Below are 27,061 nucleotides of genomic sequence, written 5' to 3'. Positions count from 1 at the left end.
TAGCTGAACTGAGTTAGGAGAACTTAATTTTCCCCTAAGGGGAAATTATCAATTAAAGAAGCAATGGGTAAGGGGAGGGTAGATTTAAATAGTTGATGTTGTCAAGTGCCAGTACTCATCATCCAGTGGGGTGTTGGTATGATCCTGCCCAGGGAGATGAAAGGCAGATGGGCACTACAGAGGCAGAGCTTTTGCAGAGTAGTTGCTGAGTTGTTAGTTTCTTAAAACTTGAGAGATTTTATATTTCACATTTGAATATAACTGTATGAAATAAAATATTTTTCAAGATCAGGAATGGTGCTGTGGTTTTACAAAAACATTAGTTCCATAGCTCAGATATAAATACTAAAGATTTGGATTGTAGAGGTTCAGTAAGCATAACCTACAGTCCTTAAACGTGCCTTAGATTACGAGAGCTCCATAATGCTGTTGAGGATATAGGATGTATTGAACTAATTGTTGAGGTAACCCAAACTTAGATCTGCAGGCTTTAACAACCTAGCTTAGTGTTCTAGATTTCATTTACTTATCAGCAGTTTATTTTACAAAGCCAGATGATTCAGTGCTTGATAATTCAATCTTTTTCTTTTTAAATTTTATTTAAGGGGCCAGCGCCATGGCTCACTTGGTTAATCCTCCTCCTGCAGCGCTGGCATCCCATATGGACGCTGGGTTCTAGTCCCGGTTGCTCCTCTTCCAGTTCAGCTCTCTGCTGTGGCCCGGGAGGGCAGTGGAGGATGTCCCAAGTGCTTGGGCCCCTGCACCCACATGGGAAACCAGGAGGAAGCACCTGACTCCTGGCTTCAGATTGGCACAGTTCCGGCCATAGCGGCCCTTTGGGGAGTGAACCAACAGAAGGAAGACCTTTCTCTCAGTCTCTCTCTAACTCTGTATACCTTAAATAAAATTTATTTATTTGACAAATCTCATGTTTCATATATACAGATTTAGGAACACAGCGATACTTCTAAAGCTATCCTCCCTCTTGCCCAGGTTCCTACTCTTTCTCCTTTCTCATTCTCTTTTTACAGTGATCTACTTTCAGTTTACTTTATACTCCTAACATTAACGCTACACTAAGTACAGAGTTCAATGAACAGTAAAAAGAAAAAAACACTGTTCCTGAACAGTTGAAACAAGGGTTGTAAACAATCATCCAATCTCAAAATGTCAATTTCACTCCTATATTTACATACCTGGTACTGTTAGTTACCACAGATCAGGGAAAACATGTGGTATGTGTCCTTTTTGGGACTGGCTTATTTAAGTATAATGGTTTCCAGTTGCATACATTTTGTTGCAAAAGACAGGATTTCATTCTTTTTTTTGTGGCTGAGTAGTATTCCATAGTGTATATATTCCATAATTTCCATATTTAGTCATCAGTTGATGGACATTGGGTTAATTCCATATCTTAGCTATTTTTCCCCATTGAATTTTTTAAAATTTTATTTAAGGTATACAAATTTCATGTATTTCACCTATACAGATTCAGGAACATATGATACTTCTCACCCTACACTCCCTTGTGTCCATGTTCCCACCCTTCTACCTCTTCTCTTTGCTAGTCTCACTCTTAATTTTTACAAAGATCTATTTTCAGCTTACTTTATACATAAGATTAACTCTACACTAAGTAAAGAGTTCAAAAAATAGTATGAAGGGAAAAAAGAACACTTCCGCAGTGGAGACCAGGGCTGTAAACAGTTTAATAACAGTTTAATATGTCAGTTTCACTGCTATACATTACCTTTTAGGTTCTTTATTAGTTACCACAGATCAGGGAAAACAAATGGTATTTATCTTTTTAGAGACTGACTTATTTCACTAAGTATAATGGTTTCCAGTTGCACCCATTTTGTTGCAAAAGACAGGATTTTTTTTTAAGCAACTGAGTAGTATTCCATGGTGTATATATATATCATAATTTCTTTATCCAGTCATCAGTTGATGACATAGGATTGATTCCATATCTTAGTTATTGTGAATTGAGCTGCAGTAAACATGGGAGTACAGATAATTCTTTGATCTGCTGATCTCATTTCCCTAGAGTAAATTCCCAGGAGTGGGATGGCTGGATCATATGGTAGGTCTATATTCAGACTTCTGAGGTATCTCCATGCTGTCTTCCACAATGGCTGTACCAGTTTACATTCCCACCGACAGTGGATTAGGGTACTTTTTTCCCCATATCCTTGCCAGCATTTATTGTTTGTTGATTTCTATATGAGAGCCATTCTAACTGGAGTGACCTGAAACCTCATTGTGGTTTTGATTTGCATTTCCCTGATGGCTAGTGATCCTGAGCATTTTTTCATGTGTCTGTTGGCCGTTTGGATATCATCTTTTGAAAAATGTTTAGGTTTGTTTTGAGTTTCTTGAGTTCCTTGTAGATTCTGATATTAGTCCTTTACCAGTTGCATAGTTTGCAAATAATTTCTCCCACTCTGTTGGCTGCCTCTTCACTTTCCTGAATGTTTCTTTCTCAGTACAGAAGCTTCTCAGTTTGCTGTAATCTCATTTGTCAATTTTGGCTTTGATTGCCAGTGCCTCTGGGGTCTTTTCTAAGAACTCTTTGCCTATGCCAATGTCTTGCAGACTTTCCGCAGTGCTCTGTAGTAATTTGATGGTGTCAGATTTTAGATTTAGGTTCTTGATCCATTTTGAGTAGATTTTTCTCTAAGGTGTAAAATAAGGGTCTTGTTTCATACTTCTACATGTGGAGATCCAGTTTTCCCAGCACCATTTGTTGAAGAGACTGTCCTTACTCCAGGGATTGATTTTAGTTATTTTTGTCAAATAGACATTTGTTGTATGCAAGGTGTCCGACATGTAGCAAATCTTCCCAGGCAGACGAATCAATCAATTCACAAGCTTTTATTGGGATTCTGCTCCTGGGCAAGGTTCACCGGTCCCAACAGAGCAACAGAGCTGGGACCGGGAAAGCTGCGCGTCAAAGGCTGGGAGGGCTCCTTTTATAGATTCAGGGCATGGGGGTTAAAGGTTGAGGTGGGTCTGATCCTCATTGGTTGACCTTTAGGCACCCATGGGGACCTTGACAAGGACTTTTCTTCCCCAGAAGTATAGGTAGGGACTCTCCATTTCTGGAAGTATAGGCCCTCCCTCTTTGCGGATCCCAAAGCTACTACCATTGTAGAAGCATGGATTGATTTCTGGAGTTTCTATAATGTTCCTTTGATCTATATGTCTATTTTTGTGCCAGTACAAATTATAACTGCCCTGTAATGTTTTTATCTAGTATTGCGATGCCTTCGGCTTTGTTTTTGTTGTATAAGATTGGTTTAGCTATTTGGGGTCTCTTGTGTTTGAATTTTAACATTCTGTTGGGATCTGAGGAGAATGTTGGTATTTTGATTGGTATCGCATTGAATCTATAAATTGCCTTGGGTAGTATGGACATTTTGATAATAATTCTTCCCATCCACAAACATGGAAGATTTTTCCATTTTTTGCTGTCTCTTCTCTTTCTTTAATGCTTTGTAATTTTCATTATAGAAATCCTTCATTTCCTTGATTAAATCTATTCCAAGGTATTTGGTGGTTTTTTTGGTAGCTCTTATAAATGAGATTGATCTTAAAAATTCTTTCTCAGCCATGGCATCATCTCTCTTCAAAGGCTATTGATTTTTGTGTGTTAATTTTATATCCTGCTACTTTATCAAACACTTTTATGAGTTCCATTAGTCTCTAGTGTAGTCTTTTGGTTCCCCTATATATAGGATCATGTTATCTGCAAACAGGGATAGTTTGACTTCCTCCTTCCCAATTTGTGTCCCTTTGATATCTTTATCTTGCCTAATGACTCTGGCTAAAACTTCCAGGACTATATTGAATAGTAATGGTGAGAGTGGACATCCTTTTCTGGTTCCAGATACTGAGGGGAATGCTTCCAGCTTCTCTCCATTCAGTAGTACACTGTCTGTGGGTTTGTCATAGATTGCCTTGATGGGTTAAGGAATGTTCCTTCTATACCCAATTTGTTTAAAGTTTTCATCATAAAAGGATGTTGTAGTTTATCAAATGTTTTCTCTGCATCTACTGAAATAATCATTTGGTTTTTGCTCTTCAGTTGATAATTTCACGTATGCATTTATTGACTTGTGAATGTTGAACCATCCCTGCTTACCAGGGATAAATCCCACTTGGTCTGGGTGAATGATCTTTCTGATATGTTGTTGGATTCAATTAGCTGTATTTTGTTGAAATTTTGCATCTATGTTCACCACAAGTATTGGTCCATAGTTTGCTTTCTCTGTTTTGTCTTTTTCAGGTTTAGGAATTAAGGTGGTGCTGGCTTTGTAGAAGGAGCTTGGGAGGACTTCCTCCCTTTCAGTTGTTTTGAATAACTTGAGTTATTGGAGTTCTTTAAATGTCTGGTAGAATTCGGCGGTGAAGCCATCCAGTCCTGGGCTTTTCTTTGTTGGGAGAGTCTTTATTACTGATGCAGTTTCTGTCTTGGTTATTGGTCTGTTTAGGTTTCCTATGTCTTCATGGCTCAATTTAGGTATGTTGTATATGTCCAGGAATCTATCCATTTCTTCTAGGTTTTTCAAATTGTTGGCATACACCTCTTGTAGTAATTTCTGATGATTCTTTTTATTTCTCTGGTATGTTGTATCTCCTTTTTTCATCTCTGATTTTGTTGATTTGGGTCTTCTCCCTCTTTTCTTTTTGTTGGTTTGGTCAATGGTGTATCAGTTTTGTTTGTTTTTCAAAAAACCAGCTCTTAGTATTGCCGATCTTTTGTGTTCTTGTTTTTCTGTTTGTTTTTCAGTTGTGTTTATTTCTTCCCTAATTTTAATTGTTTCTTCCTCCTCCTAATTTAGGGTTTGGTTTCTTGTTTATATGCCCTTGGGCTGCAATGATGGCTCATTTGGGGCCTTTCCAGTTTCCTGATGTAGGCACCAATTGCTATAAAATTCCCTCCTAACACTGCTTTTGCTATATCCCATAAGTTTTGATATGATGTATTGTCTTCATTCGTTTACAGAAATCTTTTGATTTCTTCAGTGACCCATTGTTCATTCAGGAGTATGTTGCTCAGTCTCCGTAAGTTTGCACATGTTCTAGAGATTCCTGAGTTGTTGGTTTCCAGCTTCATTCCATTGTGATCAGAAAAGATTCATGGTATGATTTTGAATTTTCTGAATTTGTTGAGACTTGCTTTATGGCCTAGCATATGATCTATCCTAGAGACAGTTCCATGCACTGGTGAGAGGAATGTATATTCTGCAACTATGGGGTGAAAAGTTCTGAAGACATCAGGTCCATTTGGTCAATAGTGTAGATTAGTTCTGTTGTTTTTGTGTTGATTTTCTGTCTAGTAGATCTGTCCATTGATGAAAGTGGGATACTGAAGTCCCCCATTACTATTGTATTGGAGTTTGTATCTCCCTTTAGATCCATTAACATTTGTTTTAGATAGCCAGGCACTGTGGCATTGAGTGCATATACATTATTTATCATAGTCACATCTTCCTGTTGAATTGATCTCTTAATCATTGCATAGTGTTCTTCAATGTCTTAACAGTTTTTGTGGTAAAGTCATTTTATCGGATACTAAGATGATTACACCTGCTCCTTTTTGCCTTCCATTAGCATGGAATATCTTTTTCCATCCTCTCACTTTCCGTCTGATTGCATCTTTGGTGAGGTGTGTTTCTTGTAGGCAAGAAACAGATGGATCTTATTTTTAATCCATTCAGCCAGTCTGTATTTTTAACCGGAAAGTTGAGGCCATTTACATTCAATGTGACTACTGATAAGTAATGACATAGCCCTAGTATTTTTCCATAAATATTCCCATTGGTTGCTTTGGATTTCCTTTGTATTTTTACTAGATTTCCTGCCTTTACATTCTTTCATAATATGACTGTCTTTCTGTGTTACTGTGAGTAGCACATCCTTAAGCATCTTTTGTAAGGCTGTACAAATGGTGACAAATTCTTTCGATCTGTTTGTTGTGGAAGGTTTTAATTTCACCTTCATAAATGAGAGTTTTGCAGGGTACAAAATTCTGGGTTGATAGGTTTTTTTCTCCAGACTGTGAACATGTCTCTCCATTCTCTCCTTGCCGGTAGAATTTCTGGTAAGTCGGCTGTGAGTCTAATTGGAGATATTCTGAAAGTAATCTGGCATTTCTCTGCACATTTTAGAATCTTATGTTTTACTGCTAAAAGTTTGACCACAATATGTCATAGTGAAGATCTTTTCTGTTCATGACTATAAGGAGCTCTGTTTGCTTCCTGTAGTTGGATGCCCCTTTCTTTTTCCAAATTGGGGAAGTTTTCTGTAATTATTTCATTAAATAGGCCTTCTAGTCCATTCTCTCTCTCTCTCTCTTTTTTTTTTTTTTTTTTTTTTTTTGACAGGCAGAGTGGACAGTGAGAGAGAGAGAGACAGAGAGATAGGTCTTCCTTTTTGCTGTTGGTTCACCCTCCAACGGCCGCCGTGGCTGGCACGCTGCAGCCGGTGTACCACGCTGATCCGATGGCAGGAGCCAGGTGCTTCTCCTGGTCTCCCATGGGGTGCAGGGCCCAAGCACTTGGGCCATCCTCCACTGCCCTCCTGGGCCACAGCAGAGAGCTGGCCTGGAAGAGGGGCAACCGGGACAGAATCCGGCACCCCGACCAGGACTAGAACCTGGTGTGCTGGCGCCGCTAGGTGGAGGATTAGCCTGTTGAGCCACGGCGCCGGCCTAATCCATTAGCTTTCCATGCCTTCAGGAACTCCTAAGACCCACATTTTGGGTCATTTGATTGTATTCCATAAATCTCCAACACTGTTTTGAATTTTTCTAATTTCTTCTTCATTTTTTGTTTTTTTTTGTTGTTGTTGTTTGGTCAGAGAAATTTCCTAAGGTTTGTCTTCTAGCTTTGATATCCTTTCTTCTGCCTCACCAAGTATGTTGTTAAGGTTTTCCAGTGTATTTTTTTATTTGACATTGAATTCTTTATTTCTGTATTTCAGTTTGATTTCTCTTCAAAATCTCAATCTCATGGGAAAATTTTTCTTCCATGTCGTGTAGATTTCTTTTACTCATGAATCTGCTTCTCACTGCTTCTGAGTAATCCTGTGATTGATCTTTTGGATTCCCATTCAGGCATTTCATCAACCTCTGTCTTCACTTTCTAATACTGAAGTGTTGTGTTCCTTTGGGGTAGTCATGCTGTCTTCCTTATTCTTGTTTCTTGAATTTCTGCATTTATTTTTAAGCATTTGTGGAAAAGCTTGTTGATTTTCTCTCTTGGTGGTTTTTATCTTTGACTTAATCCTCTGTGGCTTAGTGGAGTGTCTGCTCTTTCAGCGAATGCCCAGAGGCACATGCTAGGTATGGGCAGTGCTCCATGGTAGGGCCGGTATCCAGGCTGACGCTCATGTTGGATGTGGTAGATTTCCTCTGTCAGCAGGGCAGAGGTTAGGGTCACCTCTGTTGGTGTAATCACACCCTTGCCTCCTCTCTTCCAAGGTTATCAGTGCTTAGGGTTAACCCACAGTGGGTGCAACGCTCGCCTGCACTGTCACGTGAATTGCACTAAGGATCTGTGCAGTTGCACTAAGGATCTCTTGTGAGCCCAGATCCTGCTACAGTGTTTGCCCTGAGACTCAGCTCCACCCTGAGCCCTGTCATGTATTGACAGAGTTCCCACAGTCTCAGCACACAAGGCTCCCACAGTCATGGAGTGCAGAGGATCTGCTCTGCCCCTCGCTGATCCCATGCAGAGAGGGGTAGAGATGTTCCCAGAGCCAGCGGCTTTGGGTGCTCTGCCTTGATGGTTTGAGTCCCAGAGCCTGTGATGTTTCCAGAGGCTGGGGGTGTGTTGCAGTTCTCCATGGGTGCCCAGCTCCCTGTCAGTCCTTCCAGCCAGACTCAGTCAGTGGGGAAAACACTGATTTTCCCTCTGGTGAAATCCCTGGATCCCTGTGTGAAGGATTGCCACAGCCAGTACTCGTGTCAAAATGGCGCCCCCTCCCAGCCGTTTGCTGAGTGCTGCTGCGTAGGGAGAGAGAAAAGTGCCCTTTTTTCCCTTTTATTTTTTGCTAGGTTAGGCAGTACCTCATCCCCCTTTGGGCTCCAGGCCAGACTCAGACAGTGTGCTCTGCCAGGCTTTCCTCCAGCCGTGTCACCTGTGCACAGGCGGCTGCGGTGTGCTCTTGCCTCGCACTCCAGCTCTCGGCTGTGGGGGTCATGTGTTGTGTCCATGCTTAGCATCTTCCACGCTGATGGACAACATCCTTCCACTGCAGATTTCTCCAATAACTCATTATTGAGTCATTTTTTATGAAGCCAATTAGTTCATTGTTTGTTGATTTGCACTAAAATACAAGTAACTCTTTAAGTCCTCCACATATTGAAGTGGTGCCCGTAGACAACCCTTACAGGGCGTGTGTGACATTGTGCAATGAGAAGCACTAATTGAATCCCTAAGGTCCTTTATTTGTGGGACAAGGATCCTAAAGCAATATAGATTGTTGTAGTAGCTTCGTGTACTTCAAATAATAGCCATTACTATTTAAGTGTGCACTGCGGTAAATATTTTACATGCATTATCTTAAACTTTATAACAACCATTTGAGGAAAGAGTTCTGTCCCCATTTTGCAGAGTAGAAAATGGAGGCTTAGAGAAGCTAAGTAGGTTACCCAGTACCACTTAGCTACTTCCTAAGTGCGGTGCTGAGCTTCAAATCCAGGTCTCTGAATTCAAGATGCATTTTATTTTATTTTTATTTATTTATTTATTTGGACAGGCAGAGTGGACAGTGAGAGAGACAGAAAGGAAGGTCTTCCTTTTTCTGTTGGTTCACCCCCTAATGGCCGCTGTGGCCGGCATACCGTGCTGATCCGAAGCCAGGAGCCAGGTGCTTCTCCTGGTCTCCCATGGGGTGCAGGGCCCAAGGACTTGGGCCATCCTCCACTGCACTTCCGGGCCACAGCAGAGAGCTGGACTGGAAGAGGAGCGACCAGGACAGAATCCAGTGCCCTGACTGGGACTAGAATCTGGTGTGCTGGTGCCGCAAACGAAGGATTAGCCTATTGAGCCACAGCGCCGGCCTTATTTATTTGAAAGTTACACACAGAGAAGGAGAGGCAGAGAGAGAGAGGTCTTCCATCCGCTGGTTCTCTCCCCAATTGGCTGCAACGGCCGGAGCTGCACTGATCCGAAGCCAGGAGCCAGGAACCTCCTCCAGATCTCCCACATGGTGCAGGGGCCCAAGGCCTCGGGCCATTTTCCACTGCTTTCCCAGGCCATAGAAGAGAGCTGGATTGGAAGTGGAGCAGCCGGGAGTTGAACCGGCGCCTGTATGGGATGCCAGCATGGCAGGCCGCAGCTTTGCCCACTATGCCACAGCACCGGCCCCAGGATACATTTTAAATTGTGGTAATTCTTGCTGAATTCCCTTCTAAATGGGAGCACTCATTTCCGTTCATCCTCAGCCTCACCAATATTTGCATTCTTGCTCAGTGCTATATGAAAAATTACTAAAATTCACAGAAAACTGATGAGATTGAATGAATTTTCCTATTAGTGGTTTTCTCTCTCTTCTGGCAGTTTCCTGGGCATGTCATTTTTTTCCTTGGAGTTTTCTAATTGTTACAAAGGTCACGTGGTACCTGTCTTCGTAATTTTATGAAGTAAAAAGGCAACAGAGTCAAATTGTATTTGTGCTGAGTTTGACTCAGCATTTCTCATTAATGCTAATAGTTAAAAATGATTTTGAATGGGCTACCTAAGCAAGCATATTTCTATACACAGTCTGCATAATGTGTGTTTCCGTATATTAAAAGAATCTCTGGATAGAGTGGCACCTGTTAATACCTTACAGATTGAATATTCTGTCAGTGTGTGTCACCCCAGGATGTTAGAAATCATTAATTCCCTTTATTTCTTCTTCAGGTTTTCCTGCAATGAGATTTCATTTTCTACATTTAAAGGACATCCTTTCTGAGCTGCTGTGAATAAACTTGGAATGATACTGTATATTTTCAACTAATGGAGAATTAGTTGTACCTTGACTAAGGATTGCTGCACTGGACGACTTCAGAATATTGCTCACAATGTCATCCAACAGGAGTCAGAATCCCCATGGACTGAAGCAGATTGGCCTTGACCAGATCTGGGACGACCTCAGAGCTGGAATCCAGCAAGTGTATACCAGACAAAGTATGGCTAAGTCCAGATACATGGAACTCTATACGTATCCTCACGTTAGAGCTGAGATAATCTGTTTAGAACTTTGAATATTGACAGGTATGATCTATGACTTACTAGAAATTTTACATTTTTTCTCTTCCCAGTTCATCTTGTGTTGTAGTCAGAGTTCATTTTTAGTTTTAAGTTATTTGAATAGAAGTAAAACTGGCTAGTTAGTAGCCTAATGTATTGCTGGTCAGTATAATAGCCACTAATAACATATAGCTGGTTACAGTTAAAGTAATTTAAAACTTTGGTTCCTTATAGCCACATTTCAGATGCTCAGCCAGATAATAGAACGGTTGTATCACTATAGAAAATTTGTTGGATGGCAGTGGCTTAAAGCGGGGTATCATTCATTTATATATTGTCCATGTATTTAGGTGTTCTCTGTATCTGCCTTCATGTTACAGGGATAGAGCTGAGAGGTTGTATCAGAAAGTCTGATCCATAAAGCTTAAAATATTTATAATTTGACCTGTTATACAAAAAATTGTTGACCTGCTCTAAATGGATAGGACCTAGAGCAAAGTTATTATGGTCCTGTATTATAGGTATGGTATTAAAAAGTTATTTCACTCCTTTAATATTTGGTTCATGATATGAAGAGGAACTATGCTCTATGCTACAAAGATTATGAGGCTATAAAAGATGTAGCTACTGCTACTAAATACTCAGAGGTATGCCATTTAACTTGTAGAGTTTCTTGATTCCATACAAACATAAAATTGAAATTAAAGCTAAGCTATTTCAGTTTACCAATTGCTGCTGATTCTAGGACTTTACAACATTGATAGTTCAGTGGAAGGTTGTCTGTAAATATGTATGCATCAGTGATTAGCAAACTAGATTATGTGCTATTCCATTATGCCTTCAAATGTGTTATTTTAGAATCCTAAAACAATTAACATTAATTTAAGTAGATAAGATTTCTATTTTTAAATGGACTTAAAGTGTATTGTGTGTACACATATTTGTATACATATATTTACACTATAGAGCACTTTTTAAACATGTTCATTGAGAGAGAATTCACGTACTATAAAATTTACTTTTTAAAAGTATTCAATATAGTGGTTTTCTGTGTATTTAGAGTTTTGTAACCACTGTCTAATTTTAGAAAAATTTCATAACCCCAGAAAGAAGCCTTGTATCTGTCGGCAGTCACTATCCATGGTTCCCTTCCTCCAGGCCTGAGCAGCCCCTAATCTACTTTGATTCTGTGACTTTACCTACTCTGGACAGTTCATATCAACAGAACCATAAAATGCAGGCTTTCGTGTCTGGCTGCTTTCACTTAGTGTGTTTCTAAGCTTTATCCTTGGGGTATTGGTCAGAATTTTATCTCTTTTAGGACTGAATTGTTTGATATTGTAAATTTTGTTTACCTGTTCATCAGTGATGAGGATTTGGGTTACTTTTGCTTTGAAGTTATTATTATGAATAGTCTTATATTGTATACAAGTTTTTCTATGGCTGTATGTTTCCAGTTCGCTAGGTATATACATAGGAATGGAATTGCTGACATATACAATATGTAAGATGCTTTTAAGGCAGAAAGAGTGCCAAGTGGGAGAATATTCTTCCAACAGGGTTCTGGTGTGATAGGAATGGCATTTTATTTTTCAAATTCTTGTAAGTAATGTTGCTGAGGATGACGATTCCAGTGGGGAGGCAGGACACGTGGTTGAATTTCTGGTAAGCAGAGAAATAGGAGCGCTACTCTGAAGACTGCAGAAATTCTGTTGCTAATCTGTCTCTGGGAAATTTCTTAAAATGTATTTTTTTACTAAATCAAATTGTTCCTTTGTCTGATAGTGTTTTTGTAGAACTGTGAGAGTAGAGGCTTTGTGTGCTTACGGAGATTACGGAGTTCTTTTATGCTATAGTCATAATTTGTAGTTGCTCAGATATTTACAATTTTAATTTTTTAGGGCTGCCACTCTTGAAGTTGGCATTCTTGTCCTTCGTTTTGTTTGACATATATTTATTAAACTTAGAGAATCCAAACTGAACCTAAAAATATCTTTGAGTTGTTAGATATTTTTGAAATAACACAACAGTATCTACCTCTTATTTGGGCTCAGCTCCCCCTGAGGGTTAGTGGGGGCAACCTTCCTCTTTGATGCTGGAATCCAGGTGTTCAGAAACTCGTGTATTGTGCTTTGTGCTGGAGAAGCATATGTGAATGTTTGCTAGGGAATGAGTCCTATTTCTGGATGTAAAACAGATATTCTCTGCCACCCCCTCCCTGCCAAAGAAACTATTTTTTAAAGATTTATTTGAAAGTCCAAGTTACACAGATTGGTCTTCCATCCACTGGTGCACTCCTCAATTGGCTGCAACAGCCAGAGCTGCACCAATCCGGAGCCAGGAGCCTCCTCCAGGTCTCCCATGTGGGTGCAGGGGCCCAAGGACTTGGGCCAGTCTCTGCTGCCTTCTCAGGCCATAGCAGAGAGCCAGATTGGAAGTGGAACAGCCGGGACTCAAACTAGTGCCCGTATGGGATGCTGGCACTGCAGCTGGCGGCTTCACCTGCTATGCCACAGCACTGGCCTTGAACCTTTTATTTAATGAATACAAATTTCATAAGTACAACTTTAGGAATATACTGATTCTTGCCACCATACCTGCCCTGCCACCCATGCTCCCACCCCTTCTCTTCCCTCTCCCCTTCCCAGAACCATTCTCCATTAAGATTCATTTTCTTTTTTTTCTTTTCAGCACTGCACTGATCCAAAGGCAAGAGCCAGGTGCTTTTCCTGGTCTCCCATGGGGTGCAGGGCCCTAGCACTTGGGCCATCCTCCACTGCCTTCCCGGGCCACAGCAGAGAGCTGGCCTGGAAGAGGGGCAACCGGGACAGAATCCGGCGCCCTGACCAGGACTAGAACCCAGTGTGCCAGTGCCGCTAGGTGGAGGATTAGCCTATTGAGCCGCGGCGCCGGCCAAGATTCATTTTCAATTAACTTTACTTGGTACAGAGTTGGTCTTCTGTGTACAAAGATTTCAACAGTTTGCACACACAGAGAGAACAGATTTTACAATTAACTCTCATAATACAACTCATTAAGGACAGAGGTCCTACATGTATGACATCAGTGATAACCCCAGGCTCTTGACGTGAGCTGCCAAGGCTATGGAAGCCTTAAAAGTACCTCCTTCTTTGATGGCCACTTCTTTCCACTGGGATCTAACTCAGAGATCCTTCATGTAGGACATTTTTTGCCACAGTGTCTTGGCTTTCCATGCCCTGAAGCGCTCTCATGGGCTTTTCAGCCAGACCAGGATGCTTTAAGGGCTGATTCTGAGGTCAGAGTGCTACTTAAAGCAATAAAACAAATATTCTTAACACCTTTAAAAACCATTTGTGATTGTCATTACAGGAAGATGAGTTATTACGCCTAGGTACCTTTCTTGAATGACAGAGGAGAGGGGGAAAAATGCCCAAAGCATCTGCCAACAGAAAGATAAGGTTCAATAACTTTGTTTCTAGCCCTTCATGAACATTTTGTTTTCTTAAGTATTGTGCCTTAAGCCCTTGCTTTCTACTACTGTCTACTTCTAGTTTTATGTGATGCCTTTCATCATATATAGAGTTCCAATGCAACAACTTTTTTTTTTTTTTTTTCAATTTGAAAGGCAAAAAGAGAAAAATGTTTCCATTTTCTGGTTCACTGCCCCGATGCTTGTATAGCCACAGCTGGGCCAGTCCAAAGCCAGGGGCTCAAAACACAATCCAGGCTCCCATGTGGGTGACAAGAACCCAAGTATTTGAACCATCACATGACGCCTCCCAGGTTGCACACTATCAGGAAGTTGGAAGCCGAGCCAGAACTGCAACCCAGGCATGCATACGGAATGCAGACGTACCAGTCTTCACTGCGGTGACAGACCCCCATCCCGCTGCCGTGTGTGTGTATGTTCTGTGTAGGTTTGCAGGTGATAGATTTCCCTCCTTTTGTACTTAAGCATTCATTTTATTAAAACCATTAAATTTTGGGTGCCATACTTGACCAAGAAAACAAACATGGATCCTGACTAGGCAAGAGGTATTTAGAGGACACAGTGGAGTATGGCGGTCCAGCTGAGCTAGTCCGGGCCTTGGGTCATCTGTGAGAGGTTTTGGTTCAGTTTTGCTGGACTGCAGACTTTCTCCTTTCTGCAGTAGTCATGTGCCTCAGATCCATAACTTCAGCTTCTCTTGGAATCAGGGTAAACTTCCATGTTGATATGCTTTTTTCCTCCGTCTACCTAAGTTGTGATAAACTGAAGTTTTTCTTTTTCTTCCGATAGTGCTGTAAATTGCAATGATTTGTTCTGTTTTCTTAACCTGTTTTTCCCGAAGTCCTGTTTTCACCCACTAGTTCACAAGGATCACATTCATGTCTCCTGGTCTTGCTGCTTACGTCTCCAAGTCGTAAGATCACCGTGCTCAGAATGCATGTTGAATCCACCGTTCTGATGCGGGAGGACTACTCCCAGAGCGCGGGCTGCTTTTTCACCCGGGGTCACTCTGCCAAGCTCTTGGCAGGCTGAGCTGTGTGCAGGTGTGTGCAGGACAGCATGAAAGGACACGCTCAGCACCTGTCGGCTGTGCAGTCGTGTCACCGCTGCTGCCACCGCTCTGTACACTTTGCCCCTTGCCTCTCTTGTGTAGGAGCTGCGGGTACAAGGGGAGTGCTCCAGGTGGCAGGCTTCCTACTTTGCCTCACTACTGCATATTTCTCTTTCCTTTCTAGAAAATGAAAATCTTGTAGAACAGCAGATAACAGAGGGAATAACAGATTGTTTCAAACCTTCTGACCCAACAAGTGTACAGTCATGTGTCACTTAATGACAAGGATGTGTTCTGAGAAATGTTTTTAGACAAGGTCATGGTCGTGTGAACATCCTAGGATGACTACAGCATCACCATGTGATTTAATCTGAGGGAGACCTTTATCATGTATTTGTCTGTTGTTGACTGGAACAGTGTGTGGTTCATGACCAATTGGCCATTGCTCTTCTTGCACTCTTTATTTTCAGCTTTGCTTTTTTAAGGAATCTTACGTTAATCTAATTTTGTTCACCTGACGAGCATGGCTTACATCAAATGAACCTAAACAGAAGCTTTTTTATTTTTTCAAATGTAAAGTGTCATTTCCATATGTATTAATGCTTTCAGAACAAGGCTCAAAAGATACACAATGGGTTCACAGAAAGAAAAAAATCAAAATAGCCTATGGGAAAATGTTCAGCCTTGTAATGTTAAAAAATTAGATTGGGGAAAAAAAACTGAGATTTAAATAGTTTTAAAGAAACAATAGTCTGTGTTGGCAAGAGGGAGGGCGCCCCAGCTCCTGCTGTGCAGGTGCAAGTGTGTGACCTTTCTGGAGAGACATTCAGGAATACATTTCTCATTGTCATGAATCCCTCACTTTGTGATAGTAATGTCTGTTTCCAAGAAAAATTAGTATATATATGTATGCTCATTTTTGAAGTGTATGTGGAACAAAGTTAAACTATTAAATTTTAAAACTAAAACATAGGGACCAATGCCGTGGCTCACTTGGTTAATCCTCCACCTGCGGCGCTGGCATCCCATATGGGCGCCAGATTCTAGTCCCGGTTGCTCCTCTTCTATTCCAGCTCTTCTGTGGCCCAGGAGGGCAGTGGAGCATGGCCCAAGTGCTTGGGTCCCTGCACCTGCATGGAAGACCAGGAGGAAGCTCCTGGCTCCTGGCTTCGGATCGGCACAGCACCAGCAGTAGCGGCCATTTGGGGAGTGAACCAATGGAAGGAAGACCTTTCTGTCTCTCTCACTGTCTGTCAAATAAAAAAAGAAAAAAAACTAAAACATAAAAATTCTAAAGGCAAAAATATACTCGAGCCCAGTGATTTTTTAAAATTTTAACTCTTACCCTAAGGAAATAGTTACATGCAAATTGCTGTGTGCAAAACTCTTCAACATATATTAAGAAGAAATAATGAAGAGTAACCCCAACCTGCAACACTAAGAATTGGATATATCAGGGTACTTCAGAAGGTTTATGGGAAATGAAATTAAGCTTACCCTGGTACAAAAATTTGAAGTCCATGTAGTTTTTCCTAACAGGAACGTCAAGAAGACTCCTTGGAACCGTGAATAGTCCTTCCAAATGCAGTGAAGACAGACTAGTGCAGTCTTGCTGCGGAAAAGCAGGCTATCCGGCGGCACGTGGACTGTGAGCCCCAGTGCCCCTGCCTGCTGTTAGAGAGGTCTCTCCACGCCATACTGAAAATGGCTGTCAATGGGTGTTGGGTTTTCATGTGACAGTTTTTTTAATGATCCTTCATTTATTTTTTAAGATTTTATTTTGTATTTATTTGAAAGAGTTGGAGAGGAGGAGAGAGATCTTCCATCTATATTGCTTCATTCCCCAAATGGCCTCAGCAGCTATAGGCAGGCCAGACCGAAACCAGGGGCCTGGAGCTTCTTTTAGGTCTCCCTTGTGGGTGCAAGGACCCAAGGGCTTGGACCATGTTCCCCTGCTTTCCCAGGAAGATGAACAGGGAGCTGGACTGGAAGGAGGCCAGCCGGCTCTTGAACCGGCCAGCCCCCATGTGGGATGCCAGCATCACAGGCAGAGGCTTAACCTGCTACACCACAACCCTTGCCCCATACACATGACTTTTTTTTTTTTTTTTTTTTTTTTTTTTTTTTTTTGACAGGCAGAGTGGACAGTGAGAGAGACAGAGAAAGGTCTTCCTTTGCTGTTGGTTCACCCTCCAATGGCCGCCGCAGCTGGTGCGCTGTGGCCGGCGCACCGCGCTGATCCGATGGCAGGAGCCAGGCACTTATCCTGGTCTCCCATGGGGTGCAGGGCCCAAGCACTTGGGCCATCCTCCACTGCACTCCCAGGCCAGCTCTCTGCTGTGGCCAGGAAGAGGGGCAACCGGGACAGAATCCGGCGCCCCGACCGGGACTAGAACCCGGTGTGCTGACACCGCAAGGCGGAAGATTAGCCTAGTGAGCTGTGGCGCCGGCACATGACTTTTTAAAAATGGTCTGTGCCTTTTGGATTTTCAGTATAGAGCATGCATTTTAAAATATAAATTTACTGGTTCTCCTCATTACAAATGTAAATGTTAATTATAGGCACTTGCAAAATTCTACCTTTGACTGCCGACCTGGTACTAAAAATGGGTTTTATGATTGAGAAATGGTATCATCTTTAAGTGAGAACCCACAGAAATTACCAGCTTCTGGTGTAGTTCCCTTAAGAAATGATTTTTTTGTTTTCATTAGTATAAATTTTATCAGATTTTTTTTCTCTTAAATTTGTTTCATGGTAAATGTGCACAGAACACTTTGAACATTTTTAAACAAATTTTATAGTTTAGCACAAACAATTGCAAGTAGTCTTTGATTTTGAGGTATGCTTTTAAGATGGGAATTTATTTCCTTTATATGGAATATTCCTTTTCAGAAATGCACCTAATCACACGCTGGGGAGAACTTTATTTTATGACTTTCCAGGCTGGTATTGGGTGATACGTGGCCTGCTGCTGTTGCCATTTTATAAACTTGTTGATGAGGAAGGACAGGAATTATTTTTAATACAACTTCTAAGTTTTTCCAGTCACTTAAAAGAGGTTAAGATACATTTGGGAAAGAGCTAGTACTAAGGGGTTCTGTTCTGTTTGATTTTGCTTCCTTAAGCAAATTGACTTTTAGGAAATGGAAATAGTCGGTGTTTGGTAATAACTAAAAGTTGAGAATTGATTTGGTGGATGTACCTGCTTCAGAGATAAGACATTGTACTTTGGGGTGACAGAGACGTCTCCCTGTTCATGAGATGTTTACAGTCTGTTGAGAAGACCTGTCCCCTTCTGCTCACCTTGTACGACAGCTAGTTGTGTTGGGGGTCAGCTCCATGAAGGCAGTTTCTCCTGCAAACTTGAACTTGCATAGCACCTGGTGCAGGACAGGTGCCCAGTGAGCTCTGCTGCAAAGCTAGAGTCTGACAGCTTTGACTCTGACAGGACCCTTACGTGGTGACTTGTCCCTACCAGTCATGAAGAACACCTTGATAAACAGTCCAGGGTGACAAAGAATTGGTTGTAGACACTCCCTTACATACTTAACACTTGCCTGCAGTAGAAGACACAGGCACATACCTGCTTAGAACCCTTCCGCTTTCTTGCCAGAAAAACTCTTTTGTGTAACCTTTGGAAAAGAAGGTCGAAGTTTTACAAGTTAAAATGTGTGTGTTGGGGGGGGGGGGAGCAGTTGCTAGACTCTGTCTTAGTTAAAAACCAGCTAACTCATTGTCTGCTGGATAAAGCTTTATTTTATTGCTTTTGGTATTTTTAGTTTTTTCCCTGGTGTTTTTTCCTTATTTTCTTTTTTTTAACTCCTGTGTTTAACTTTTATTCATATTCTAATTTTTTTACTTTGAGAGTAACTTTAGAGGTGAGCATTATTCTTCTAAATATTCATCATATTTACTTTTTATACTTGTCTGAAGTATGTGGTTTATTAACAGTCTGTGCATGTGTTGGGACAGCAGATGGTAAGTGAGCAGCAGAATGAGCTGGGTTCATTAAGAGCAGTGCCTCGCACTTTCCTCATAGGGCCCCTTTGGGCTCGCTCTGTAGGAAGAAGCCACTCCCAGTAATTCAAGAATACATCTGTTTAAAAGTCCTTCTGTGGACGAGGGTGATTCTCTCCTTCCAGATGGTGCACTTGAATTATTAGAATGGTACTTTGCCCCCAACCTTTTTTTTTTTTTTTTTTGAGACAGAGTTCCCATCTGCTGGTTCGTTCCCCAAGTAGCACAATGGCTGGGGATTGGCCACGTTAAGCCAGGAGTTCAGAATTCAGTCCAGGTCTTGCATGTTAATGGCAAGTACCCAACTACTTGAGCCATCACCTTCGGCCTCCCAAGGGGTGTGTGTGTGTGTAGGAAGATGGAATTGGGAGAGAGCCTGGACTCAAACCTAGCCACCCAACTATAGGATGTGGACATCCCAGCTAGCATCTTAACTGATAAATTAAACACGGGCCCCCTGAATGGTGCTCTTCCCTCGGGCCTCACACCAGTGAGACATGAGCAAGTTCTGGGGCCTTTGGCCAAATTTCTGTTAGACATTTACTCATGTACATTAACAATCTGCTTTTTCCTTAGCTGCAAACATTTCCCCACGCAGTTACTTGATTAAAGCTAACAAAACTAACTGGCAGTGAAGGTGGTGTGCATCTCCTGAATCGTCCTGGATTCAGGTTGATCCTGTTGTCAGGGTGTCTTACTACCCGTGAGGACTGCCTCCTGGGAGTGCCTTTCACCTGCTGGGTGACCATGTGTATGTCTTCTTCTGTGAAGTCTCCAACTCTTACTCCACTTATGGAATACTTGACTTATTTCGTCATAGAGGATTTTATTTATAAATGTCTTAAATATCAGTGTTTTACCACATATATTTTGCTAATATTTTCTCAAAGTTTGAAGCTTGCTAATCATTTTCTTAATGGCATATCTGGGTGAGTAGATGTTTTTTATTTTGAGGAAACCTAATTTATTTTTCTTACTATCACTGCTTCCTGTGACCCAACAAGTCTTTGCCTAAGTCGCAAAGATATTCTGTATTTTTCTCTTAAAGCTTTATGATTTGCGTTTTCACTTTTAGATCCTGTGATCCATCTAGAGTTAGCTTTTGTGGAGAGGGGGAATGAGGTAGGGCTTGAACTTATTTTTCCTATACCTGTCTATTCAGTTATTCCAGCATCATTGCTTGCCCCAGTGGGTTACTTTAGTGCCTTTGTTAAAATTAAATGACAATAGAAGCATGGTTCCGTTTCCAGGATTCTGTTTAATATGCTGATCTTAATGGAATGAAAAATTTTACTTCTTGGGTTTTTTTGCAACTATATTCATTTGGGATATTGGTTATGTTTTCATTTTTTATAATGTCTTATTAAATTTTTTTCTTGAAAATTGGGCATGTAGTTTCTCTGTGGGTTTTCTTTTAGTTTTTTAATTTATTTGAGAAGTAGAGTTACAGAGAAAGGGAGAAATGGAAAGAAAGGTGTCTTGATTACTCTGGCATTGTGAAAACTCGAAGATAGTGTAAATCTCGCCACTTTGTTCTCTTTTCCTCTGATTATCACGATTCTTTGCATTTTTCTGTATACTTATATTTAGCCTGTACATTTCTACTCAAAGTTGTGGAGTATGATTGTAATTGCATTGAATTTTTATAAAAAAATAACAGCCTTATTGAAATGTAATTCACATGGCATACAATATACCTGCTTAAAATATAAATTTCAGTAGTATTTAGTGTATTTTGCAAATGCATCTGACCATCCACAATTTTAGAATATTTTCATCTCAAAAAGAAACCTGTACCTCTTAGCTACCATTCTTTTTCTTCTCTACTCCCTATTAATCTACTTTCTATCTCTATAAATGTGTGTGTTTTGAAATTTTCATGTAAGTATTACATAATATGTGGTGTTATGAACTGAATTGTGTCCCTCAGTTCATATGTTGAGTCACCAGTCCCCAGTGTGGTAATGGGATTTGGAAGTGGGCCCTTTGGATTATCAGTTAAGGTTAAATGAGGTCATACAGTAAAACCTTACTCTGGTAAGATTTATAGGAAGAGAAAGAGACATCAGAGGGTGCACATAGAGGGAAAGCCATGTGAGGACAAGAGGGCGACTGCAAGCCAGGCAAGTCTTCACCAGAAATTAACCCCAACACCACCTTGCTCATGGACTTCTAGCCTCCAAAATCGAGGAAATAAGTTCAATTTTTAAGCCATCCATCTGTGTTCTTTTGTCATAGCAGTCTGAGCAGACTAATACACGTGGTCTCTTGTGACTGCCTTTCTACCTAACACTTGGCATAGCGTTTTCAGACTTTGTCCATGTGTAGCATATATTAATACTTAACTCATTTTTATGGTCCAATAATCCCTCTTATGGATATGACACATTTTGTTTATCCAGTCATCTGTTGATATTTGGATTATTTCCACCTTGTGACCACTACACATAATATTGCCATAAGCATTTGTGTCCAAGTTTCTTTGTGGACATAGATTTTTATTTCTCTTGAGTTAATAATTAGGAGTATAGTTTCTGGGTTGGATGATGGCTCTGTTTAGCTGAAAATAATCTGAATTGTCAGATTATTTTCCAAAGTGGCTACATCACTTTACCTTCCCACCAGTAGTATATGAAGTTTCCAGTTTCTCCACATCCTAGCTGACAGTTGTTATATAATTTATGATTCTAGCCACCCTGGTGTGAAGTAGTATCTCACTGTGGTTTTGGTTTGCATTTCTCTATTGACTAAGCATCTTTTGATATGTTCCTTGGCCATCTGTATATCTTTCTTGGAGAGATGATTTTGTCCACCTTTTAATGGGGTCATTTTTTTAAGTTATTGAGTTGTAAGAGTTCTTTTTTATATTGTAGATACAAATCCCTTATCAGATATATGACTTAGAAATATTTTCTTTGATTCCAAATGGGTTGTCTTTTCACTTTCTTGATGGTGTTCTTTAACACACACACACAGACACACACACACCTCTGTTTTCTTACTTTTATTTGAAAGGCTGACTGACAGAGAAGGAGAGAAAGAGATATTCTTTCCACTGGTTCACTCTCCAGGTGGCTGCAACAGCCATGGCTGGGCCATGCGGAAGCCAGGAGCCAAGATTGGTCTCCCCATGTGGGTGGCAAGGCCCAAGTACTTGGGCCATCCTCTGCTGGTTTCCCGGGCACATTGGCAGGGAGCTGGATCAGAAGTGGAGCAGCTGGGATTCAAACCAGTACTCTAAAATGCTGGCGTCACAGGCAGCATCTTAACCCTCTGTGTCACAGTACAGGCCCTCAGAATTTAAGTTTGAACAAGTCTAATTTATTTTTTTCCTTTTGGCTATTTATACTTTTGGTGTCATTTTAAGAGTCCCTTGTCAATTCTGAGGTTCCAGAGGCATGCCTTCTTCTAAGAATTTTATGGTTTCAGCTTTTAAATTTAAGTCTTTGATCTATAGAGTTAATAGGTATCTGACAATATTTTGTATGTAGCTATCCTGTTGTCCTTGTATCATTTGTTGAAAATCCCATTTTTTGTCAGTTGAATAGTCTTGGCACCCTTGTCAGATCAGTTGTCCACAGACACGTGGGTTTATTTCTGGATTCTTAGTCCTTTTCCATTGATTTATCAGTACCTCACTGTCTGAATCACTATAGTTTTGTAGTGAGTTTTGAATTCCTGACATGTGAATCCTACAACCTGTTTATTGCCAGGATTGCTAGGGGGATTTAAGGGTCTCTGGAAATTTCATAGGAATTTCAGAATCACTTTGTCAGTTCCTGTAAAAAAGCTAATTGCAATTCTGATAGGGATTGTATTGAATCCGTAGATCAACTGGGGGAAATTTGCCAGTCTAACAATACTAAATCAATCTACCTTCTTTCTGATACAAGTAATTGAAGGCATATATATAAGGATTTTTAGCTTCATTCCACCAATTTTAATATTGTGTTTTCCGTTTCTTTGGTTCAAAATGTTTTATAATTTTCCTTTTTGTCTCTTTGACCCTTGAGTTACATTGAAATGTGTTGTTTAATATAAAAATACTTGGGATTTTCTACCTAGTTCATTGTTGCTGATTCCTAACTAATTCCATTTTGGTCTCAGAACAAATCTCTGCCCTTTTAAATGTATGATGGCTTTTTCAGTGGCCTATCTTGGTGAATGTACTACGTACGTATTCTTGAAAAGTACATGCCGTCTTCAGTTGATTAGGTTTGGACAACGTTTTTCTGGAGTGAAATCATGCCAGCTTCTGGGAGAGAATTTTGCACATCTTTGCCCGACTACCTGTTCATAAATGTCCTGTTGGTAGCTTGCAGTCCGCCACAGTGAGACTTGAGTCTGTAAGTCAGGTTTTTTTTTTGTTGTTGTTGTTGCCACCTCTAGTCTGTTTTTCTTTCAAGGAGCCGGTTTCTCCGCATGCCGCTGAGTGTAGAATGCCATGACTGTCCATTAAGTGAAGGTTAATGATGGTGTTATCAGATAATCAATGTCTTGAGTGATCCCTCCCCTTTCATCTTTGCAGAGAGATGTTGAAAATCTCAATCTGATTGTGAAATTATGTCCTCCTTTTTGTATTGTCACATTTTGTTTCATGAATTTTGAAGCTCGGTTTTTAAGAAAATAAACACAATTGTTTAATAACTTGACATTTCTGTTATATTGGAATGTCCTCCTGTGACTGGTAACATTTTGTTGTCTTACAGTTAGAGCCTTCTTGGTATCTGCGTTCATTTACTTTCAGCCTGTAAATGTGTTTAATGATACGAGATACAATTTAAATATAGATGGCCATAGTCTTGTTGGTCCATGCTGACCATCTGTACCTTTGATTATGATTGTAGCCCATTAACATTTATTATATTAACAGGTGCGTTTTAAGGCTATCATTTCTTTTTCCTCTTAAAGCTTTTTGTTTTTTGCCTTCATCTCTTTTAGATTATTTGAAATTGTATAGAATTCTGTTTTAGTATATCTATGACTTTTAGCTTTAGCTCACTCTGCAGAATGACTGTATGTGAGAGCATGAGATTGCTCTAGGGATTATAACATACAGTCACACATCACTTAGTGATGAAGATAAGTCTGAGAAACGTGTCATTAGACAATTTCATCGTTGCGCCAGCATACGTCAGTGTCATAGGTGATAGGTTTATGGGACTGCTGTTTTGTATGCAGCCCATTGTTAACACGGTGCACACCTGGACACCATTTTTTCCTTTCTTAACTTACCACTTAGAGTCCTTATTGTATAACGTCACAGGAAATATAGCAACATTTTAGTTGTATAAGGGTAGTTCACAAAGTTCATGGAAAACAATGAAAAAATAAGTTTAATCACAAAAAGGCTAAAATCCATGTATATGAGAGGTCTTAAAAGAGTATGGAAAATGGGTATTTTGAAGAAAGTGGATAAATTTAAAAATTTTCTTGCACCAAAATAAACTTTCAGTTCCACTTTGCATGAGCTTTTAAATATGCCCTTGTATAGATCTATTTACTACTACATCCCTCTTTACTTGTTTGTTTGGTTTGTTTTTTTTTGTGTTTTGTTTGCTTTGTTTTTTTGTTTTTTTAACAGGCAGAGTGGACAGTGAGAGAGAGAGAGACAGAGAGAAAGGTCCTCCTTTGCCATTGGTTCACCCTCCAATGGCCGCCGCGGCCAGCGCACTGCGGCCGGCGCACTGCGCTGATCCCATGGCAGGAGCCAGGCACTTATCCTGGTCTCCCATGGGGTGCAGGGTCCGAGCACTTGGGCCATCCTCCACTGCACTCCCGGGCCACAGCAGAGAGCTGGCTTGGAAGAGGGGCAATATGTTTTAAAACTTATCAAAAAAAATCAAAGTCAGTGTTACAAATTTTTGTTTGAAACTTTCCTTTATATTTTAAAAAAATTAAGAACAGTCTTTGGTGTACACCCAGATCTTCCTGATGCTCTCCATTCCTTTCTCCTACAGATGTAGGGTTCTGTGTGGTGTCAGTTCCCTCCAGCCTGAAATGCAGGTCTGGCCTGTGTGAGTTCCCTTAGTTGTTTTATCTGAAAAAAAATGTTTATTTTTGCCTTAATTTTTAAAGGATATTTTCACTGGATTTAGAATTTTGGATTTATAAGGTTTTTTTTTTTCTTCAAGCATTTAAAGATGTTGTTCTACTGACCTTTATAGTTTTTGAGGAGTAGTTAGTGATCATTTGAATTCTTTTCTTAGATTTTACATGGAATTCTTTCCTGTCTGCTTTAGCCCCTTTGATGTCCAGTTGCTTTTTTTTCTCTCTAGAATTAATCATATCTGTTTGTGTGTCCTAGAATGTGTGACTCTTGCCTCCATTTGCTGTCAAAGCCATCCAATAATTCTAAATTTTGTGTATTTCAGTTCTAGAATTTTTAGTTTTTATTTAGTTCTTTTACCTGATTTCTATTTTTTTTTTGCTGCAGTTAATTTTCATTTATTGTGAACTTATCTTCTTTTATATCCTTGAGTTGTTTTAAAATCCTAGTCTCCTAATTCCAGCATTTGGGTGAACCCCCACGTGATCTCTGTCTTTTCCTCTTCTGAGTAGATCTTATTTTTGTTTCTTCTTACATCACAGATGTTCAGTCATGCTGTTGCCTTTCTTTTTTGGGACAGAATCTGGCGCCCTGACCGGGATTAGAACCCCGGGTGCTGGCGCCATAGGCGGAGGATTAGCCTAGTGAGCTGTGGCGCTGCCATGCTGTTGCCTCTCTTCCAATGCTAGGCTACCCTTCAGTGTAGGCTGCCTTTTGGTGTTTTTTGGTATCCAAGGGTAGTTGTTTCTAGGAGTTTATAGTTTATAGCCAGAAATGTATTTAAATACCTTGATATGAGATTCAGAACCATGGATTAAGTATAGCTAAAGTTGCAAAGGTGACCCTTAATGATAAAGATTTGACTGGAAGTAGAGGGTAGAGACAAGGTATTTTCTGTTAGCAGAAATTCAGTAACTTATGCAAACATTGACAAGTCAAAAATACAGACATATGATTTAAAGCTGTGTACCTATCTACCTGAAAAAGAACTAAGTCCAGAAATCATTAGAAATGGTTGTTGCTACAAGTAGGAAGGGGTGAATAGTAGCACTCACTTTATTATTTTTGTTGCATTATTTTATCTCTTTAACTAGATATAAGCCAATAGAAGAAAACCTGAACTTTAGTAAACAAGAAATGTATCCATTATTATCCACTGCTTTCCATGATTGGATAATAGTGAGGGATGATGCTAGTTTTGGAATGAATGTGGAGTTAAACTTTGAACAAAAACTTTAAAATGGCTTTTAGAGATTTTCTTTCCGTCAAAATTATGCCTTTCAGTCTGTTCTGTTGGACCCCTTGCATGTGCCTTGGAGGAGAAAGACGTGGTGGGGAGAAGGGCGTGTCTGTGCCCTGGACTTTGCTCCCCAAGAGCACCAGGTGGGAAGGAGGATTCTGTGGCCAGTTCTTTAGGACTCACAGCTCTGCTTTCCAGCAGGAACTGCTATCTGTGTCTGAACACACCCAGCCTTTTACCTACATGGGCAAAGGGGCATGATCCATGATCGCTTTTTCAAATTAAAAAAAAAAAAAAATCTTAGTTACCGAGAGAGGAGGAGGAATAGGGAGATCTTCCATCTGCTGATTTAGTCCCCAAATGGCCGTAACCACCAGGGCTGGGCTGGAGCCAGGAGCTTGTTCGGGTCTCCCAGGTGTGTAACCTCCACTGGCTTTCCCAGGCGCATTAGTAGGGAGCTAGATCGGAAGTGGAGCAGCTGGGACCCAAACCAGCACCCACATGAGATGCTAGCACTACAGGCTGCAGCTTAACCCAGCTGTGCCACAGCGCTGGCCTAGGAGCACTGTCCTTTTTAACAACTTTTCCAATGTGGTCTGTGGTTGTACCACATGGTGCATTGATTGAGGCACATGCTAGAGTCGGTGGCACAGCACAGTAGCTGGCCAAGTATTGGTAATGATCATAACACATTTGTCATTATCTGTCCCTGTACACACTAGAGTGCAACGTTGTTCTGTTAGCAAACCGTATAAGAAATACTTGAACAATCTGCCCTGAAAGGAAAAAACATTAAAAATTTGCTAATGTGGAAGGAAGAGATTAGAAGAAAATCCTGTGATCCATTTCAGACCACTACTGAAAAGTGCTCACACACTTAGTGGCTCAGAGGGCAGACAGCACCTTTAACAAGTCAGTGATTCAGAAGGATTAGACTCCCTGCAAAAACATTTTAGCAAGATCTTAATCACATTGCCTTTTCCT

General features: G+C 40.6%; 1 protein-coding gene across 3 annotated transcripts in view; it reads left to right on the top strand.

The window, feature by feature from the left end:
* Positions 1-27,061, top strand: part of CUL1 (cullin 1) — a 109,082-nt gene that overhangs the window by 32,740 nt on the left and 49,281 nt on the right. For all 3 annotated transcript variants that reach the window (XM_051849029.2, XM_051849028.2, XM_051849027.2), the window contains exon 2: positions 9,918-10,218. In XM_051849029.2, coding sequence (XP_051704989.1) covers positions 10,079-10,218 — 140 coding nt within the window. In that variant the 5' untranslated portion in view covers positions 9,918-10,078. The remainder of the gene's footprint in view (positions 1-9,917; positions 10,219-27,061) is intronic.

The sequence above is a fragment of the Oryctolagus cuniculus genome, chromosome 3 (assembly GCF_964237555.1).
Source record: "Oryctolagus cuniculus chromosome 3, mOryCun1.1, whole genome shotgun sequence".
NCBI classification, from domain to species: domain Eukaryota; kingdom Metazoa; phylum Chordata; class Mammalia; order Lagomorpha; family Leporidae; genus Oryctolagus; species Oryctolagus cuniculus.
The sequence above is the reverse complement of the archived record's forward strand: the minus strand, read 5'-3'. Positions and strand labels throughout refer to the sequence as shown.